The sequence below is a fragment of the Pristiophorus japonicus genome, chromosome 17, assembly GCF_044704955.1.
Source record: "Pristiophorus japonicus isolate sPriJap1 chromosome 17, sPriJap1.hap1, whole genome shotgun sequence".
NCBI lineage: Eukaryota > Metazoa > Chordata > Chondrichthyes > Pristiophoridae > Pristiophorus > Pristiophorus japonicus.
The window spans coordinates 116,726,561-116,748,934 of NC_091993.1; the positions used below are offsets into that span (position 1 = coordinate 116,726,561).

General features: G+C 43.6%; 1 protein-coding gene across 5 annotated transcripts in view; it reads left to right on the forward strand.

Annotated features, from left to right (window-relative positions):
- LOC139228013 (AMP deaminase 2-like) overlaps positions 1 to 22,374 on the forward strand; it is a 183,545-nt gene that overhangs the window by 117,995 nt on the left and 43,176 nt on the right. For all 5 annotated transcript variants that reach the window (XM_070859164.1, XM_070859163.1, XM_070859161.1 and 2 more), the window contains 4 exons: positions 979 to 1,120; positions 3,122 to 3,211; positions 5,962 to 6,091; positions 10,969 to 11,163. In XM_070859164.1, coding sequence (XP_070715265.1) covers positions 979 to 1,120; positions 3,122 to 3,211; positions 5,962 to 6,091; positions 10,969 to 11,163 — 557 coding nt within the window. The remainder of the gene's footprint in view (positions 1 to 978; positions 1,121 to 3,121; positions 3,212 to 5,961; positions 6,092 to 10,968; positions 11,164 to 22,374) is intronic.

Genomic DNA, 22,374 nt, shown 5'->3' on the forward strand with positions numbered 1-22,374 from the left:
GGGGGTCCCTCGAACGAGGATGACTTGCTCCCACATGAGTTCACAGATGTTTCAATGAAGGACCCAATATTCCAGTCCTGAACTCCTATTGAAGGGGTGGAAGATGCCTGTGCGTGGAATTTTTTTAATGTGTGGTGACTGTTGCACATCAGCCACCACGCGGGCTCGACAGAGCCAGGCCTTTGTCCAGTGTCAAGGGTTACCAGGACGACTGGAGATCTGCTCTGCTGCACAGATCTAGCGCATGCACACATCGCAGTGTGGGCTGGCCCATGCTGAATGTAATCTACATACCAATGGCAGCCTTTTATTCTGTGAAAATAATGTCATGTTGCTGGTTAAGTACGCAGAATCCATAATATCACTGTAGAAGAGATTTTAATTACAAGATTTACTGTAAATTGGATTATGCTTACGAGGAAGGAATCTGCTGTTTACTAGTGATTAAGCACACAGGTTTTCTATGCAGTCCCCACCAGTTGCACTGATCATGCTTACCACAAGCAGCTGCATATATCGGGCAGCTTAATAAGTACTTAGCCTGTACTTAGCAATTTAAAAGGTGCTGCAGATTTCAGGCAAGTTCAGGTCTTTAGTCAGCAGTTCGCACTTCATTAAAGTGCGACTACCTTAGGGTGCACTTCCTAACAACTGAGAGAAGCATTGCTAAATGGAGATTTCCTGAATATATCCGTTACTCCGCTTTTTGGTTTTAGCACCCACTGTAAATAGCGGGAAAAGCTGTCTGTGAATTGTAATGAAATTATAAAGGCTTTCTTCATAAACGCAATTAAAGTTTTGCTACAGTTAGCACACAGACAAAATCTCTCTCGTTATTTTTTATGTTGCTGAACTGTACCTGCACACAGCACCTGTGTGGTTCGGATGTCCAGATATTATCCTCTGTAATGTATAGTGTAATGTTGTACAAATTAGAAACTGTTTGAAACTTTATCTATCTATTGATTTGTCTTGCAGGTGCATCCATCCACTCGCCATTTGCCGAGGAGCATCCATACAAAAACTGTGACCCGAATATAATGCCTGAGGATATTGGGTTTGGCTGCAAAATGATCAATGGAGTCACCCATGTGTACTCTAAAATGAATATTATGGACAAGTAATTAAAACTCTTTTATATTTAAAAAATGATGTATATGTAGAATAGTTCTTCATGTAAATCTATATTTTCAATCCTCGCAAATACTTGAATACCCAGGGTAAGTTTCAGCTGCCGGTACTCTTCGGTATTTTTGGTCAATTCTGATGCTTTTGGGCACTGATATGTTTTCATTGACATCTGAGACCAGAAATTGTAGTGCCCATGTCTCAGGTGCACACCTAGAAACAGAATGTATTTAAAATAGCTCCAAGAAGGTGGGATGTTGTTAGAGGTTTCTTTTTCCATGTTTAGTTGGGTTGGGACACTTGGAGTTAGCATTCCTTTTATCATGACGTCCGATATGTATGATAATGTTACTTAACTATCGATGTCTGATTGTTGTGAAAACCCAACTGGTTCACTAAATCTGCTGTCTTTACTTGGCCTGGCCTATGTGTGACTCCAATATGGTACCACACCAATATGGTCCACTCTTGAATAAAATGCTGGAAATGCTTAGCAGGTCAGGCAGCATCTGTGGAGAGAGAGAGAGAGAGAGAGAGAGTTGATGTTTCAGGTTGATGAACTTTCATCATGAAAGGTTCTACGAACTGAAACGTTAACTCTCCTTCTCTCCCTGCAGATGCTGCTTGGCCTGCGGAGCATTTCCAGCATTTTATATTACTTCAGATTCCCAGCATCCACAGTATTTGACTTTTGATTGACTCTTAATTTTGCTCTGAAGTGCCGTAGCAAGCCACTCGGTTGCATGAAACTGCTAAACTGCCGTGGTTCAAGAAGGCGGCCCAACTTCTCGAGGGCAAACGGGTTGGACAACAAATGACGGCTTTGCCAGTAACACCCACATCCTGAGAATGAATGTTAAAAATAGAAGAGCTGTCCTTGTGCCCCAGTACTCCATTAAATAGAAATGAAGTACTGCACGCTTGAAGAAGACAAAATTAAGATGAATGTGTTATCTTTGGATAGCTATTAAGTGGAGGATATGTTATTGCTCAGCCTCACAAGTGTTAAAGCTCTATAACTTATTTATACTGCAGGCCTGATGTGTGACAAGAAACAGTTGTGTTATAGAGCCAGAGATGTGATGTTTTAAAATATTTGCTGGCTTTTGATAACTTCTCAACACCTCTCTGGTACAAGGAGCAAGGGCTGCCATTTCACCTGAAAAGGGTGCAGTTCCTTGACTGAACTGGTGTTCTGGCAGTCTGCTCTCCCATCTATTGCTCTAAGCAGGCTCTACAAAATGCAATAGAAGAGTCCATTCTCCCTCTTCCCTCCCCCACCCCCCCCCCCCCCCACTCACCCACCCACACACACCTGTAGGTGTGTGGCTCAGCTGAAATTGGTAACATGGAAAATTAATGGCATAAAATCCACGCATAGGTGCAGCAATATCGCTATTGGCCAATTGCAGTGAAAGTATGAATAGACTGGAGCAGACTGTGGTCTAGGATGACAAGTTTTGGGAGGAGGGTCTCCAAAATGAGAATCTTAAGTTCCAAGTATGACCCATTTAAATTGATTCCCTGATGGAGCGGGTTTCTTCCTTTTCTTCATCAGATTACAACTAGGTAAAGCACTATGTGATAGCTGAGCATTTCATCCCAAGGAAGACACGATTATTCACATGGGTCCCATGTAACATCATGAAACTACCTCTTCTATTGGTTAATAAGTTGAATGGCATCAATAGCAGCCTTCAGCTCTGTCTTCACAGTTGTAGTAGAATGGTGATTGGAAGAATACGAATCTAAGATGCGAAGAGATAAACAGTACCTTTTTTGGAAGTGTTGGTGGGAAGAGTTGAGGGCTTTGAATCCCTCCATTTCCTCTTGAGATCACCAAACCACAATGGTTGCGAGGGCAGAAAGTTGAACGACATTGTAAAGACAGCTGCTTAGAATTGCCTAAGTGCCTTAATCTCAAAATTTGTTTGGAAAAATTACTTCTAAATGAAAAGAGCCTGCAATCTGAATTTAAATCTTGTTTGTTTAGGTCTACAGAACTGGACCTGCCTTGTCCAGATCTTCAGGAGTTCACTGCGGACATGAATGTGTTAATGGCCTTAATAATCAATGGACCAGTGTAAGTGCAAATGAATATGAATGCCTCAGAACTCATATTTTTCTGTACGTTCACGACACTCAGCTCTACCTCAACACCACCTCTCTTGCCCCCTCCACTGTCTCTAAATTGTCAGACATCCAGTAATGGATGAGCAGAAATAACTTACAACTAAATATTGGGAAGACCCGGTGCCATTGTCTTCGGTTTCTGCCACAAATGCCATCCCCTAGCCACCAATTTCAACCCTCTCCCCAACCTCTGTCTGAGGCTGAACCAGTGGTGTTCTTGGTGTCATATTTGACCCGGAGATGAGATTTTGACCACTCATCCGTGCCATCACCAAGACCATCTGTTTCCACCTTCGTGCCATCGCCCAACTCAGCCCCTGCCTCAACTTTGCTGCTGAACCCCTCATCCGTACCTTTGTTACCTCTATAATTGACGATTCCAGTGCACTCCTGGCTGGTCTCCCATCTTCCACCCTCCATAGCTCATCCAAAATTATACTGCCCATCTCCTAACTCGCACCAAGTCCTGTTCACCCATCACCCCTGTGCTCGCTGACCTACATTGGCTCCTGGTTAAGCAAAGTCTCGATTTTAAAATTCTCACCCTTGTTTTCAAATCCCTCCATGGCCCTCGCCCCTCCCTATCTCTCTCATCTCCTCCAGCCCCATGACCCCCCCCCCCCCCCCCGAGATATCTGCGCTCCTCCAATTCTGGCCGCTTAAGCATCCCATATTTTAATCACTCCACCATTGGTGGCCCTGCATTCAGCTTCCAATGCCCTAAGCTAGCATTTTCTCCCTAAACCTCTCTGCCTCTCTACCTCTCTTCCCTCCTTTAAGACACTCCTTAAAACCTACCTTAACCGCTCTAATATCTCCTTATGTGGCTTGGTGTCAAATTTTTGTTGATACTCCTGTGATGCACCATAGGGACATTTTGCTATGTTAAAGGCACACTATATAAATGCAAGTTTTTCCCTCCTTGCAGTACAAATTTGACTTCCACAGAGTGATGTCAGCTTTGCGTGTTGTGCAGTGAAGAAAGAACTAACAACTAAATTGATCTCTGAAAGTTACATAAGTACAGATAGAATCATAGGCCCCAAGTTTCCACACGATAAAAAACGGGCGCCCCTCCGAGCTGGGCGCCCGTTTTTCGCGCCGAAAGCGGCGGAGGAAAAAAAACGCGCGATTCTGGAGCGTCCTGCAGCTCCATGTCTGCTTGGCGCGGCGCCCAGGGGGATGGAGCCTACCACTCGCGCCGATTTTGTAAGTGGGAGGGGGCGGGTACCATTTAAATTAGTTTTTTTCCTGCCGGCAACCCTGCGCGTGCGCGTTGGAGCGTTCGCGCACGCGCAGTGTGAAGGAAACATTGGCACTCGGCCATTTTTGTAGTTCTTTGTAGCTGTTTAATTTTTGAACATTTTTTAATAAAAGCACATTGCCCTTCCATGATCAGCACTGAGGCTTCTTGCAGCAGTGAGAAGGCTGCAGGAAGCCTCAAAATTGAGGCAGCCGTTTCCTGACGGCCTTCCCCCCCCCCCCCCCCTGCCGTCGGGAATGGCTGCTCAACTTGTGAGGCTTCCTGCAGCCTGCTCACTGTCTCCTTCCCCCCCCCCCCCCCCCGCCGTCAGGAACAGCTTCCTTCCCCCCCAGCTGCGGTCGGTCGGGCCCGCACTCCCTCCCTCCCCGCCCGCCCGTCGTCTGGAATGGCTTCCTCCCCCTCCCCCCCCTCCCCCCCCCCCCACCTGCGTTTGGTCAGTCGGTCCCGCGCTCCCTCCCTCCGCCCGCCCGCCGTCGGGAACGGCTTCCTCCTCCCCTCCTGCCATCGGGAACGAACGGCTGCCTCAACTTGTGAGGCTTCCTGCAGCATTCTCCCTGCCTGAAGCACTTTCACACAGGTAGGAAGATGGTTTATTTAATCTTTTCTTTGCTTATAAATTTTTATTCAGGTTGGATTTATTTGTGTAAGTATAAATAAGGATTTATTATAGAATTTAATGACTTCCCTTCCCCCCCCCCCCCTCCCCCCCACCTCGTTCTGGACGCCTAATTTGTAACCTGCGCTTGATTTTTTAATGTGTAGACAAGGTTTTTTCAGTTCTACAAAAATCTTCACTTGCTCCATTCTAAGTTAGTTTGGAGTACGTTTTCACTGTGGAAACTTTGAAATCAGGCGTCAGTGGCCGTTCACGCCCCCTTTTGAAGAAAAAAATTCTGTTCCAAAGTGAAACTGTTCTAACTGACTAGAACTGCAGAAAAAAAAATGTGGAGAATTGCAATTTCTAAGATAGTCCGTTCTCCACCAGTTGCTCCTAAAAATCAGCTGCAAATCATGTGGAAACTTGGGCCCATAGAATGGTACAGAACAGGAGGAGGCCATTCGGCCCATCGTGCCCATGCCATCTCTTTGATAGAGCCATCCACTTAGTCCCACTTCCCTGTTCCTTTCCTCTAGCCCTGATTTTAAAAAAAAAATCCAATAGACTGAGAAAGAGTAAATCTATGAAATACAGAAATAAAATGTAGTTTTTGTTGCTTTGCTGGTAAAACAAATGTCAAATGTTCAGTTAGTGTAACTGTTTGTTTTCCATGTGGTTGTGAGACCTTATCCCTAAAGTACAAGCTTATATTTTTTTTTAAATTGACTGTCAATGGAAACCATTTATTTCAGATACATTACTTTAATAGAAATTGTAGATTATCTGAGGTAAGAAGAACAGTTATCAGAACTATTTTCCGTTTGCCCCCTGCCCACAGGAAATCCTTTTGCTATCGACGTCTACAGTACCTGAGTTCCAAGTTCCAGATGCATGTCTTACTCAATGAAATGAAGGAACTGGCTGCTCAGAAGAAAGTACCACATCGAGACTTCTACAATATTCGCAAAGTAGGGAAACTGAAAACTTAGCTTTTACTCATTCATCTTCGTATCTTTTACTCACTGCCACCCCGCCCCCCCCCGCCCCCAAAATATCTCACTCCCTCTTCGGTATCTTTTATTGCCACCATCGGGGGATGCATCTTATCTTTACAGTGCATAATAAGAGGTGGTGGATTAGTGGAAAATAATTGAGCCAAGTCTAGTGGTCCCGATAAATTTCCAGTGCTTGTCACGTGCTGAAAGCAGGGTACCTGGAAGATTATTTCTGTATGGAAAAGTTGTTGTCATAAGTACAAATTAAAAAGCTTTTCAGAACGATATTTACTGAAGCCTGTTGCTTGCGAGGATGTTTCACAAGAGGCGTTTGGATATAATTGGCACCAGTGCAATTTGAATGAGCGAACTGTTGCTAAAAGTACTTCCAGCAAATGATGGTTGGACTAACATCCCTCATTCGTGAATGAGCTAAACAATATCGAGCCCAATACTATCTACTTGTAATTCAAAGTTGCTTCATTCAAATTTTCTAAAAATTCAGGTTTTTTTTTAAGCACTAATTTCCACTTTGCTATATTATTTACATCATTCAAATTATTGAATAAGTCAATGTTTTAGTGCTAAAGGTGATTGAAATATCAGGAGTAGACTATTAAGAAAAATAAATGAATTTCAGCACTGCTTAATAAATATAAACCCCATACAGATAGGGAAAATGCTCAAGAAGTTAAAGGCACCATCACTAGGCTGTCCTTATCCCATCTCAAAAACATGTGTAGCATCAGTTTTTTTTAATTATTTGTTCATGGGATGTGAGTGTCGCTGGCAAGGCCCATGACAAGGTGGTGGTGAGCCACCAATTCAGAGGGCAGTTAAAAGTAAGTCACATTGCTGTGGGTCTGGAGTCGCATATAAGCCAAACCAGGTAAGGACGGCAGATTTCCTTCCCTAAACCAAATGGGTTTTTGTGACAATCGGGTAGTTTTATGGTCACCATTACTGCTCTAGATTTATTTACTTTACTGAATTTAAATTCCCCCAGCTGCCATGGTGGGATTTGAACTCGTGTCTCTAGGAAAATTAGTCTCTGAATTACTAGTCCAGTAACATAGCCACTATGCTACCGTACATCTTAAGTGGTGTGGAAATGGGATCAACATATAGCTCAGTGTTCCGAATATCTTGTGTACTTATGGATGTATTGGGAAATGTTACAAATTTTCATTTCAGACACCCAGTGGCAGCATGAAATCCTCCTAGATCGGGGTAGCCTGGCTAAATGCAGATTATAACTCTCGCTATATTACAATGGGGAATAAGGAAATGGCAGAATATTTAAACAAATACTGTGTGTCTGACATCATGGAAGAATATGAAAAAAAACCTCCCAGAAATAGTGGACAACCAAGAGTATAACGACAATGAGGAACTAAAAGAAATTAGTATTAATAAAACAATAGTACCTGTACTGGATAAATTAATGGTACTGAAAGCTGATAAATCCCCTGGATATGATGGCCTACATCCTAGGGTTTTGAAAGAGGTGGTATAGAGATAGTAGATGCATTGGTTGTCATCTTCCAAAATTCCATAGATTCTAGAAAGGTTCCCGTGAATTGGAAAGTGGCAAATGTAACCTCTCTATTTAAGAAAGGAGGGAGAGATAAAATGGGGAACTACAGACCAGCTAGCCTGACATCAGTAGTCGGGAAAATACTAGAATATATTATTTAGGACGTGATAACGGGGCACTTAGAAAATAATAATAGGATTGGGCAGAATCAATGCGGATTTATGAAACGGAAATCCTGTTTGACAAATCTTAGTTTTTTAAGGTTACATAGGAACATAAGAAATTGGAGTAGGATTAGGCCATAAGGCCCCTTGGACCTGCTCCGCCATTCAATAAGATCATGGCTGATCTGATCATGGACTCAGCTCCACTTCCCTGCCCGCTCCCCATAACCCCTTATCGTTTAGGAAACTGTCTATTTCTGTCTTAACTTTATTTAATGTCCCAGCTTCCACAACTCTCTGAGGCAGCGAATTCCACAGATTCACAACCCTCAGAAGAAATTTCTTCTCATCTCAGTTCTAAATGGGCAGCCCCTTATCCTAAGATCATGCCCTCTAGTTCTATCTAGTCTCCCCCACCGGTGGAAACATCCTCTCTGCATCCACCCTGTCAAACCCCCTCATAATCTTATATGTTTCTATAAGATTACCTCTCATTCTTCTGAATTCCAATGAGTAGAGGCCCAACCTACTCAACCTTTCCTCATGAGTCAACCCATTCACCCCCAGGATCAACCGAGTGAACCTTCTCTGAACAACCTCCACAGCAAGTCTATCATTTTGTAACTAGCAGAATAGATAAGGGGGAACCGGTGGATGTGGTGTATATTTGGATTTTCAGAAAGCATTTGATAAGGGGCCACACGAGATTGATAAACAAACTTAGGGCTCACGGGATTGGTGGTAATATACTAGCATGGATTGAGGATTGGTTTTCGGACAGAAAACAGAGAGTAGAAATAAACGAGTCATTTTCGGATTGACAGGTTGTAACTAGTGGGGCACCACAAGGATCGGTGCTTGGGCCCAGGCTATTTACAGTCTATATCAATGATTTGGATGAGTGGACCAAATGTAATATATCCAAGTTTTCTGATGATACAAAGCTAGGTGGGAATGTAAGTTGTGAGGAGGATGCAAAGAGACTTTAAGGGGATATAGACAGTCTAAGTGAGTGGGCAAGAATATAATGTGGAGAAATGTGAAACTATCCACTTTGGTAGGAAAAATAGAAAAGCAGAGTATTTTTTAAATAGTGAGAGGTTGGGAAATGTTGGTGTTCAAAGAGACCTGGGTGTCCTTGTACATGACTCACAAAGTTAACATGCAATTAAGAAAGCAAATGGTATGCTGGCCTTTATTACAAGAGTATTTGAGTATAACGGTAAAGATGTCTTACTGCAATTATATAGGGCGTGGTGAGACCGTACCAGGAGTATTGTGTACAGTTTTGGTCTCCTTACCTAAAGAAGGATATACTTGCCATAGAGGGAGTGCAGTGAAGGTTCACCAGATTGATTCCTGGGGTGGCAGGGGGGTGGAAATGTCCTATGAGGAGAGATTAAGTAGACTAGGCCTATATTCTCTCGCGGTTAGAAGATGATCTCATTGAAACATACAAAATTCGTACAGGGCTTGACAGGGTAGATGCAGGGAAGATGTTTCCCCTGGCTGGGGAGTCTAGAACCAGGGGTCACAGTCTCAGAATAAGGGGTCAGCCATTTAGGACTGAGATGAGGAGAAATTTCTTCACTGAGGGTGGTGAATCTTTGTAATTCTCTACCTCAGAGGACTGTAGATGATCAGTCATTGAAGTGTGCTCAAGACAGAGATCGATAGATTTTTGAATATTAAAAGATATGGGGATAGTGCAGGCAAGCAGAGTTGAAGTAGAGTATCAGCCATGTCTTATTGAATGACAGAGCAGGCTCAAGGGGCCGAATGGCCTACTCCTGCTCCGAATTGATACGTTCTCTCTACCTAACAATGTGCCTCAGCCCCAGCTACAAGAGCGCCACCTGTTGGATCAGTGAGACATTTTTAAATTTCTCTTGATTTGATATTACCAACTAGTTGCTTAATTAGGGTTAGTTTTGTACTGCAAGCCCGCACTCTCAGGAAGCTGAATTGAAGCTGTCCCGCCTCGTTTCACATCCGATCATTAAAGCGATCAGGAAGGAGCTAATGATCCCATCGGCCTACCCAGGGGTTAACAATACATTGCACTAATCCACGGTGCCACCCAGTTATATTTAATTAACTTTTTCTGTATTGCCTGCTTCTTTTTCCCCACCTCCTTTTTATTTTTAGTACTCATGTTTACACTGCCTTCTTTCAGTCCACCAGTTTTAAGTATGTTGACTAACCGAATGCCACCGTCCATGGGGGGGGGGAAAAAAGAATTGCATTTTATATAGCATCTTTCACGAGCGCTGGACGCCCCAAACGCTTTACAGCTAATCTTTTTTGAATTATAGTCACTGTTGTAATGAAGGAAGGCACAATGCCAGCTGATGGATGACTGAATCTTGGTAGATGTATGAGTTCCGAACATAAAAGCAATAAAACTGTTTTCCCTACATTGCAGGAAAAAACGAGTATTTGTACTGTACCAATTTAACATGATGAGCTCCTGGGGCGGGGGAACATAACACAATTTCAGACTAATGAAAACTCAGATGCATTTTATTTCATGATTTATACCTTGTCCCTGCCATGTGAAACGCTTGAGCCAAGTACGTGGATTGCAAAGAAAGACAGACTTTAATTTCGATAGCGCCTTTCACAACCACTGGACGTCCCAAAGTGTTTACAGTCAATGAGGTACTTTTGGAGTGTAGTCACTGTTGTAATGTGGGAAACGCGGCAGCCAATTTGCACACAGCAAGCTCCCCAAAACAGCAATCTGATAATGACCAGATAATCTGCTTTTTGTTATGTCGAATGAGGGATAAATATTGGCCAGGACACCGGGGATAACTCCCTACTCCTCTTCAGCATAATGTTATGGGAATTTTACGTCCATTTGAGAGCGCAGACGGGGCCTTGGTTTAACGTCTCATCCGAAAGCTGAGCAAATGAGTTCAAAATCGGTCTTCTCATCTGCCTGTCACAATATTCTCCACTTACCAGTAAATAAAGTAGTGTGTTTTATTAACTCAAAACTTTCCGGTTTTGTAGTTAAAATTAGCATATGCCAGACTCCCGTTCACTCTGCCTGCTCTAAGCAGCCAAGCAAATTTATTTGTGAATTCATGAGGATTTCTGCTGTTTGGTATGTTTTTTTTTAAACCTTTTCCCTTCACCAACAGGTTGATACCCACATTCATGCATCATCCTGCATGAATCAGAAACACCTGCTTCGCTTCATCAAGCGTTCAATGAAGAAGTACCCAGACGAAATTGTTCACGTGGAAAACGGAAAAGGACAGACGCTGAAGGACGTCTTCGAGAGCATGAACCTCACGGCGTACGATCTCAGTGTGGACACGCTAGATATGCACGCGGTATGCACGCAGTGTAGCTCGCATGACGCATCAAAACCTGCATTCGTGACTATTGGTCACAAAGAACCCGCTGCTTCTCGTTAGCACTCCTGAAACCTTTTGTAATATATTTAAATGGGATTCAAACAATACTGACTCCCACTCGGATAAGCGAGTTCATTAATCATGTCCAGATCGCGGTCAGCTTTTCTGTGTTTTGATTGGTCAAACCGTCGTGCGCCACGGCTTGACAGGAACTTGCGTTCACCCTGTTAAATCTCCACTTGGTTTTCCTTCACATCTCTTCAGCCCTAGTTATAAGAACAAAAGAACAAGAAGCAGGAGTAGGCTGCTTGGCCCCTCGAACCTGCTCCGCCATTCAATAAGATCATGTCTGATCTTCTACCTCAACTCCACTTTCTTGCCCTATCCCAATATCCCTTAATATCCAAAAATCTATGGTTCTCTGTCTTGAATATACATATTGTACATATCCATCATCATCATCCTCCTAGGCAGTCCCTTGAAATCGATGAAGACTTGCTTCCACTCTTAGTAAGTTCTCAGGTGACCTGAACGGTCCAATATGGGAATTACAGTCTCTGTCACAGGCGGGACAGACAGTGGTTGGAGGAAAGGGTGGGTGGGGAGTCTGGTTTGCCGCACGCTCCTTCCGCTGCCTGCGCTTGTGATTTCTGTATGCTCTCGGCGACGAGACTCGAGATGCTCAGCGCCCTCCCGGATGCTCTTCCTCCACTTGGGGTGGTCTTTGGCCGGGGACATGTGTACATATATGACTGAGCAGAGTGCTAAAGGTGTTGGAACAAGTTGCCTACCAGTATTTTTATTATGGAATGGGGACTGATTCTGAAAGAAAGGGAGGAGGGAAAAACAAGAAGTTAAGGGGAAGAGAAACATTCCAAATATTTGCAGTTGTGCTGGTGCAAAAAAAAAAGTGTGACTGTTAGTTTAGCATTTAATACAAAACTCTCAGTTGGATTGGTGATTCAGAATTGCTGCAAGCTGTACAAGTATTTTTGTTTCTGTGTTGCCTGTTTAGGCCTGCTCTAAACATTTGAAGTACTTGGGCGTTGAAGTTGATCTGAAGAGTTTCTCATGTGCTGCTGTGTTTTTCTGGAGTTTCTGACATGCCTGACCACAACAAGCAAACTAATTTGGTTTGTGCGCGCGCTCGTATCTTACAATTCCCATCAGTAATACAAAGCACCCGTTCACAGGTTCTTTCAGGCGGTAGTAATTTTACTGATGAACCAAAGTTTTTCTTTGGGAGAACACAGGACAAAAGGTCTAAGCAAAGATGCTGATACCTGCTAGAGGATGGTCGCACAGACACCCTGTGGTACCGTTCCAAGTGGCCAAATGATGTATGAATATATGGAAATGATGGGCAGGGAAAGACACGCTGGTCCATCAAGCCACATGATGCCTGGAACATCATGACTAGTCACCTGCTGCCCCACTAAACGCCTAACCCTCCCCTCCCCCGCCGCCCCCCCCCCCCCCCCCCCCCCCCCCCAGCCAACCATGTAATCTTTTGGTTTTGGGGGTCTTCTATGTGACGTAATCTCTGCCTCAGCCAAGAACCAGGACAGCTCCCCCTCGAAGGCATTGCAGAAAGACCGCACAAGCTGGCAACGCCTTCCAGAGGCTCACTACCCTCTGGGGAAAAGAAGCACCGCCTAACATCTAGTGTATTCTACTTTTGCATAGTTTAAATGCATGTCCCCATGTCCTTCCTAATCTGTCGAGCTGAAATAATATTAGGCACACAATGCAGCACTTCCTTTATCTTGGTTGCCTCTAAATCTGTGCTGCTATGACGTAAATAGAGTGGGCTCTTTACGCCTGTCTGAATAACTAAAGTTCTTTACACTAGGAATCACTCTTGTAGCTGCCCTCTGAACCCTTTCCAAGGCCACGATATCGGCCACCATGTGAGGGGAACAAAACAGGGCGTAGTTCTCCAGTCACCTGTATGATGACAGAATGGCTTCTTCTTTTGATTTGTGTGCCTAGACAGTGAGTGTATCGTGGCCAAGCCTGATCCTGCCCTCGCTTGACATTCATACCTGTATGCCCTTTAAGCAGGGATTTACTGGCTAGCCATCTAAAGCAGGAGCCCTGTCTGATTTTAGCTCCCCTAGCTCAGGGGTATTGGAATTAATGAGTGTCCAACGACTTTCCCAGATGAAATTAACTAACTTCTCACATACCAGGAGTGAACCGGAGACTTTCTAGTCCGTATTTATATCGACCCCTTTTATCCACTAAACCTTTAAGATAAACTCTTAAATTTTTTTAAAAATAAGTAGTGTGAAGTTAATTCCCCATCTAGATTGTAAATGGCATACTTTTCTTCAAATTCTGGCAGGATATGGATTCCTTGTGAAAGGAGAAGGGGCTCGAGCCTCAGTACTATGAATAGTAAGTACGTATCCTTAGATGTGTTCCTGGTACTTTTTTTGTTGACCATCTTAGTTTAAATTTAAATGATTGGATTGGCTCCCCCAAGGAGGAAAAACCCAGCTGGTGGAAGGGAATAAAGCCCATCCATAATGGATCTGAGAAAAGACTAATCTCACTGAGGCTATTGGTAGATAATAGGCTGTAAGGTGGGTCCCTTTGGCCTCAAACCCTCGTGTGTTCATTCTGCTTGTGATGAATACAAGGCTTTGCGGAAAAGCCGTATTAATGGGATCAGTGTTCACAAAAAAAACCCTGTGTCCACATCTAAGGGTAAGTACTTGGCATTCATAGTATTGATCCCTACCGTTCCTTCTCCTTTGAAACTTCAGTGCTTAACACTGCAGTGTGGAAGCTTAAAGATGAAAATTCCAGTTTTACTGTCAAATTTATGTTGGCCTCTGCTCTCATTGGAATGATCTGAGATTGAGTTGAATATCAGCTACCACCTTTTCCATTACCGGTTTATTCAATGACCTCATTCAGGAAGACACTCTTTACCAGAAATTGGGTACTCACCCACTTTTAGAAAAAAAATATAAGGCGTGGATTCAGAATTTTCCAATCTTTCGTTGTTGATTTTTAACAGGGATTCACTGAGTGTCTTACTTGTAGCACTGGTAGCTCAAACATTTACCTTCAGCTGTGGCTGATAGTGATTTATCTTTTGGCAGAGCAATCTGGTTAGTCTAGAGTGTGTGTAATTGCTATACATGTAATTCTTCTTCAATATAATGATCTAATGTATGTGTATGAAAAGCTTTAACCTATTTATACTGCCCTTTTCCCTGTCCCACTTTTATAATCACTCTTAAACTAATTTTATTTTCTCTCCCTCCATTACTTTTTTTTGCTCCTAGGCATTTGTCTATTTTTTTTCCTGCTCTTCACCCCGCTCTGCTTCATCGCTGCTGGAGTTGTGGTGAGGGCTGCTCTGATTGGAGGGCATCTTTATCAGACTTGACTTCCATCATGGCCAACTGATGGTTGAAGGCCTGAACCCATTATTGACGCTTTAAGAAGCTGTCCCAATGGCAGATAAAAGTCCCAGCATAACTGTACTGCTTGTGCACAAATGGATAGGTGTGCATTTGTATTCAAGGGATACTAATGAGGCAAAAGCAAAATACTGCGGATGCTGGAATCTGAAATTTAAAAAAAACAGAAAATGCTGGAAATCTCAGCAGGTCAGGCAGCATCTATGGAGAGAAACAGTTAACATTTCAGGTCTATGACCCTTCATCACTTGAAAAGTTTGAGATGTAACAGATTCTTAATATCCATGGTAATATATTAGCATGGATAGAGGATTGGCTAACTAACAGAGAGTCGGGATAAATGATTCATTCTCTGGTGGCAACCAATAACTAGTGGGATGCCGCAGGGATCAGTGCTGGGACCCCAACTATTTACAATCTATATTAATGACTTGGAAGAAGGGACTGAGTGTAATGTAGCCAAATTTGCTAACAATACAAAGATGGGAGGAAAAGCAATGTGTGAGGAGGACACACACAATCTGCAAAAGGACATAGACAGATGGAGTATAGTGTTGGAAAATGCGAGGTCTTGCACTTTGGCAGAAAAAAATCAAAGAGCAAGTTATTATTTAAATGGAGAAAGATTACAAAGTGCCGCAGTACAGCGGGACCTGGGGGTACTTGTGCATGAAACACAAAAGGATAGTATGCAGGTACAGCGAGTGATCACGAAGGCCAATGAAATCTTGGCCTTTATTGCAAAGGGGATGGAGTATAAGAGCAGGGAAGTCTTGCTACAGTTGTACAGGGTATTGGTGAGGCCACACCTGGAATACTGCGTGCCGTTTTGGTTTCCATATTTACGAAAGGATATACTTGCCTTGGAGGCAGTTTAGAGAAGGTTCACTATGTTGATTCCGGGGATGAGAGGAGATTGACTTATGAGGAAAGGTTGATTAGGTTGGACCTCTGCTCATTGGAACTGAGAAGAATGAGAGGTGATCTTATCGAACCATATAAGATTATAAGGGGACTTGCAGAGAGGATGTTTCCACTGAAGGGGGAGACTAGAACTAGAAGGCATGATCTTAGAATAAGGGGTCGCCCATTTAAAACCACAATGAGGAGAAATTTCTTCTGAGGGTTGTAAATCTGTGGAATTCGCTGCCTCAGAGCTGTGGATGCTGGGACATTGAATAAATTTAAGGCAGAAATAGACAGTTTCTTAAACGATAAGGGGGTTATGGGGAGCGGGCGGGGAAGTGGAACTGCGTCCATGATCAGATCAGCCATGATCTTATTGAATGGCGGAGCAGGCTCGAGGGGCTGTATGGCCTACTCCTGCTCCTATTTCTTATGTTCTTATGGAAGTGCTGGGCACTGAAAGGGAATGGAGAGGAAAGAACAAAAGGGAAGGTCTGTAATAGGGTGGAATGCAGGAGAGATTTAAGAGACAAAAGGGTCGATGGGCAAAAATGAGATGGTAATGGCACAAGTTAAGAAACAAAAGATGAGCCTAGATGGGGTGTGAATGGCAGAATCATCACCAGCTGCCATGGAAAAGAGAGAAAAAAGGCCGGAGGTAGGGGTGGGGGGGTAGTTTGTAAAAATGAGACGAAGGAGAATTTTTTTTGCTCCTCGACATTTTGTCTATTTTTTCCTGTGCTCTTCATCCCACTCTGTTTCATAGAAACATAGAAACATAGAAAATAGGTGCAGGAGCAGGCCATTCAGCCCTTCTAGCCTGCACTGCCATTCAATGAGTTCATGGCTGAACATGAAACTTCAGTACCCGCTTCCTGCTTTCTCGCCATACCCCTTGATCCCCCGAGTAGTAAGGACTTCATCTAACTCCCTTTTGAATATATTTAGTGAATTGGCCTCAACTACTTTCTGTGGTAGAGAATTCCACAGGTTCACCACTTTCTGGGTGAAGAAGTTTCTCCTCATCTCGGTCCTAAATGGCTTACCCCTTATCCTCAGACTGTGACCCCTGGTTCTAGACTTCCCCAACATTGAGAACATTCTTCCTGCATCTAACCTGTCTAAACCCGTCAGAATTTTAAACGTTTCTATGAGGTCCCCTCTCATTCTTCTGAACTCCAGTGAATACAAGCCCAGTTGATCCAGTCTTTCTTGATAGGTCAGTCCCACCATTCCGGGAATCAGTCTGGTGAATCTTCGCTGCACTCCCTCAATAGCAAGAATGTCCTTCCTCAAGTTAGGAGACCAAAACTGTACAAATACTCCAGGTGTGGCCTCACCAAGGCCCTGTACAACTGTAGCAACACCTCCCTGCCCCTGTACTCAAATCCCCTCGCTATGAAGGCCAACATGCCATTTGCTTTCTTAACCGCCTGCTGTACCTGCATGCCAACCTTCAATGACTGATGTACCATGACACCCAGGTCTCGTTGCACCTTCCCTTTTCCTAATCTGTCACCATTCAGATAATAGTCTGTCTCTCTGTTTTTACCACCAAAGTGGATAACCTCACATTTATCCACATTATACTTCATCTGCCATGCATTTGCCCACTCACCTAACCTATCCAAGTCACTCTGCAGCCTCATAGCATCCTCCTCGCAGCTCACACTGCCACCCAACTTAGTGTCATCCGCAAATTTGGAGATACTACATTTAATCCCCTCATCCAAATCATTAGTGTACAATGTAAACAGCTGGGGTCCCAGCACAGAACCTTGCGGTACCCCACTAGTCACTGCCTGCCATTCTGAAAAATACCTGTTTACTCCTACTCTTTGCTTCCTGTCTGACAACCAGTTCTCAATCCACGTCAGCACACTACCCCCAATCCCATGTGCTTTAACTTTGCACATTAATCTCTTGTGTGGGACCTTGTCGAAAGCCTTCTGAAAGTCCAAATATACCACATCAACTGGTTCTCCTTTGTCCACTTTACTGGAAGCATCCTCAAAAAATTCCAGAAGATTTGTCAAGCATGATTTCCCTTTCACAAATCCATGCTGACTTGGACCTATCATGTCACCATTTTCCAAATGCGCTGCTATGACATCCTTAATAATTGATTCCATCATTTTATCCACTACTGAGGTCAGGCTGACCGGTCTATCATTCCCTGTTTTCTCTCTCCCTCCTTTTTTAAAAAGTGGGGTTACATTGGCTACCCTCCACTCGATAGGAACTGATCCAGAGTCAATGGAATGTTGGAAAATGACTGTCAATGCATCTGCTATTTCCAAGACCACCTCCTTAAGTACTCTGGGATGCAGTCCATCAGGTCCTGGGGATTTATCGGCCTTCAATCCCATCAATTTCCCCAACACAATTTCCCGACTAATAAAGATTTCCCTCAGTTCCTCCTCCTTACTAGACCCTCTGACCACTTTTATATCCGGAAGGTTGTTTGTGTCCTCCTTAGTGAATACTGAACCAAAGTACTTGTTCAATTGGTCTGCCATTTCTTTGTTCCCCGTTATGACTTCCCCTGATTCTGACTGCAGGGGACCTACGTTTGTCTTTACTAACCTTTTTCTCTTTACATACCTATAGAAACTTTTGCAATCCGCCTTAATGTTCCCTGCAAGCTTCTTCTCGTACTCCATTTTCCCTGCCCTAATCAAACCCTTTGTCCTCCTCTGCTGAGTTCTAAATTTCTCCCAGTCCCCGGGTTCGCTGCTGTTTCTGGCCAATTTGTATGCCACTTCCTTGGCTTTAATACTATCCCTGATTTTCCTAGATAGCCACGGTTGAGCCACCTTCCCTTTTTTATTTTTACGCCAGACAGGAATGTACAATTGTTGTAATTCATTCATGCGGTCTCTAAATGTCTGCCATTGCCCATCCACAGTCAACCCCTTAAGTATCATTCGCCAATCTATCCCAGCCAATTCACGCCTCATACCTTCAAAGTTACCCTTCTTTAAGTTCTGGACCATGGTCTCTGAATTAACTGTTTCATTCTCCATCCTAATGCAGAATTCCACCATATTATGGTCACTCTTCCCCAAGAGATTGCTAATTAATCCTCTCTCATTACACAACACCCAGTCTAAGATGGCCTCGCCCCTAGTTGGTTCCTCGACATATTGGTCTCGAAAACCATCCCTTAAGCACTCCAGGAATCCTCCTCCACCGTATTGCTTCCAGTTTGGCTCGCCCAATCTATGTGCATATTAAAGTCACCCATTATAACTGCTGCACCTTTATTGCATGCACCCCTAATTTCCTGTTTGATGCCCTCTCCAACATCACTACTACTGTTTGGAGGTCTGTACACAACTCCCACTAACGTTTTTTGCCCTTTGGTGTTCTGCAGCTCTACCCATATAGATTCCACATCATCCAAGCTAATGTCTTTCCTAACTATTGCATTAATCTCCTCTTTAACCAGCAATGCTACCCCACCTCCTTTTGCTTTCATTCTATCCTTCCTGAATGTTGAATACCCCTGGATGTTGAGTTCCCAGCCCTGATCATCCTGGAGCCACGTCTCCGTAATCCCAATCACATCATATTTGTTAACATCTATTTGCACAGTTAATTCATCCACCTTATTGCGGATACTCCTTGCATTAAGACACAAAGCCTTCAGGCTTGTTTTTTTAACACCCTTTGTCCTTTTAGAATTTTGCTGTACAATGGCCCTTTTTGTTCTTTGCCTTGGGTTTCTCTGCCCTCCACTTTTCCTCATCTCCTTTCTGTCTTTTGCTTTTGCCTCCTTTTTGTCTCCCTCTGTCTCCCTGCATTGGTTCCCATCCCCCTGCCATATTAGTTTAACTCCTCCCCAACAGCACTAGCAAACACTCCCCGCTGCTTGAGTTGTGGTGAGGGCTGCTGTGGTTGGAGGGCCCTCTGGGCATCTTGTGAGAGATTTACAGGCTACTCTCGTGCTACGTCAGTGACAGCCCCTTGTGTGTTTTCTTCTCTCCATTGACATCATCATGAGTGATTGGAAAGATCAGTCTAAATCTTCACAACTTTCTGTCCCCACTGAAACATGCAGAACTATGAGATGCCGCTTCTCACTTTAACCTGCACTTCGGCATCATTTCAGGGTCGAATCTCAGATCCCTATTCTGTCCATGTCCACATCTAGTCACTCTTAGTTTCTCAGTGGGGGAAGAAAGAATCACTCCTTTTTTCTGAGGTAGTTGGGAGCATTTGCATGGAGAAAGAGAGGAAGATTGCTGTGGACCAAATGAGGTAGTTGAGCAAGCAGAACGCAAGAGGTAGGTAGGAACTGGCAATATAGTAAATCAGGGCAGTGATAAAGAGCATAGGGTGGTAATCGCTGTGCAACAGAGTCAAGGCACATGGATGAGTTGGGGCAGTGTGGAAACATAAGAAATAGGAGCAGGAGTAGGCCATTTGACCCCTCGAGCTTGCAATTCAATATGATCGTGGCTGATCTGATCTTGGGCTCAACGCCACTCCCCTTAATGCTCCCCATAACCCTTGACTCATTAACGTTCAAAAATCTGTCTTATCTCCACCTTAAATATATTCAATAACCCAGTCTGCACAGCTCTCTGGGGCAGAGAATTCCATAGATTTACAACCCTCAGAGAAGAAATTCCTCCTCATCTTCCTTTTTAAATGGGCGACCCCTTATTCTGAAACTATGCCCCCTAGTTCTATATTCCCCACGAGGGGAAACATCCTCACTACATCTACCCTGTCCAGCCCCCTCAGAATCTTATACGTTTCAATAAGATCACCTCTCATTCTTCTAAACTCCAATGAACCTGTTCAACTTTTCTTCATAAGACAACCCCTTCCAACCTTTCTTCGTAAGAACTGATGTTTATCAGAGCGCCAACTTTGGTCAATGGTTGAAGTCAATTTAGATTCTTAAGCATCTGTGATTTTCTGCAAACTAGGGTGAACCTGGTAAGACGATGACTGCAGTTTATGCATTACGTGAGAGGAGGTAGACAATTTTGAGTCCTTTTGGCTTGCAGCCCTTCACTGGAAATTTTCACACATGAAATCCCGGACAGAGGCTTCTTTCAGACAAACGCCTCCACCTGAAACATTTTTATGAATTTACCTGGTAGCCCCGGAGGAGCCTGCGATTCCGGTGAGAAGGCCTTCTCTTCCCGTGCTGCAAAATGCTCTCCCGTCCTCCAGGTTCCCACGCAGAACGTGCAGTCACGTGTGACTGTTCAACCAATCAGGTACAGTATTCCACAGCTTTCTCATTAATAGCAATGAGAACTCCATAGCTACGTGTTCTCATTGCTATTAATGAGAAAAAAGAACAAATACATTAATCACGTAATAAAAAATAAAAAACACACCTCACATAATTAAAATTAATTGAAATTGAAGTTAATAAATGCCGTAGAAAAATATGTTCCGATTTATATTAAAAAAAAAAGTTTTGCAGTTAGGGTTAAAAATAAACTTACCTTAGTGGGCAGGGTTTTTAACAATAAAATGTGCTTTTTACATTTAATTTTATTATTTTTGTATGATTTAAAACTCTTACACCTGTAAAAGTAGGCTATGCGCCTGCTTTTATCAGGCGCAAGAGTTTTGAGGTCATTTACTGGGCAAGATATGGGTAAATCCCGCAATCTTACCCATGCAGATATCCTCGCTCCCGAGAAGAGTGATCTGTCAAGCTCCAGCTTGACAGATCGGAAAAGCCGGTTTTCAGCGCATGCACATTGCACGCTGAAAACCGGCTTTTGTGCTGCCTTCCCGGGTGCGTACAGACTCGGAGGCTGGGATCTCCAGGCATTGGAGGTTAGTAAGCATGTAGAGTAGAGTAAATGAATGCGTGTAATTGAAAAGGGCAGGCAGTAATTGAGTTTGTGAATGAGAGGCAGCAGATAAGGAGCCGTAGGTGGAAGGAAAGAGGTTGATTGTGATTGGCACAATAGATTGGAAACTGACAACAAATCTTACAGTCTTTTGGAGTGAAGATGATTACTCTGGCCTCTAATTGGTACTAGTGCTATATCTGGAATGGCTGAAGCTAGAAAGCAGGAACGAAGAAACATATGAAAGAAACCTGCTGGAATATGCAGAGCTGATGGATGAATACGGACAGGTGGTGCTTGCTTTAGTTTTTTTTCCACAGTATGGATTTTAACATAGATGTTGCACTAGTAATCCCGTTGGCTGTATACACATCTCTCAAACTCTCTCCTTGAATAACTTCGGTGAATAATTTCTCATTGCCTTAACTTTCTGCAAAGCCTTTTATACAGTTTGGTATTATGCATTTTTTAAATAAAAATTTAATATATGACCTACTAAAGCTATGCCCATAGCTATCTAACTCTATCAGCTGTGGCTCAGTGGGTAGCACTCTCGCCTCTTGAGTTATGAAGGTCGTGTGTTCAAGTCCCACTCCAGGGACTTGAGCACAAAAATCTAGGCTGACACTCCAGTGCAGTGCTGAGGGAGCGCTGCACTGTCGATGCCATCTTTCGGATGAGACGTTAAGCCGAGGCCCCGTCTGCCCTCTCAGGTGGACATAAAAGATCCCACGGCACTATTTCGAAGATGAGCAGGGGAGTTATCCCTGGTGTCCTGGCCAATATTTATCCCTCAATCGACATAATGACCAGATAAATTGTTTTTGTTATCACATTGCTGTTTGTGGGAGCTTGCTGTGCGCAAATTGGCTGCTGCGTTTTCCACATTAGAACAGTGACTACACTCCAAAACTACTTCATTGGCTGTAAAGTGCTTTGAGATGTCTGGTGGTCGTGAAAGGCGCTATATAAATGTAAGTCTTTTCTTCTCAAATCTTCTTGTGCCAGCAAACATG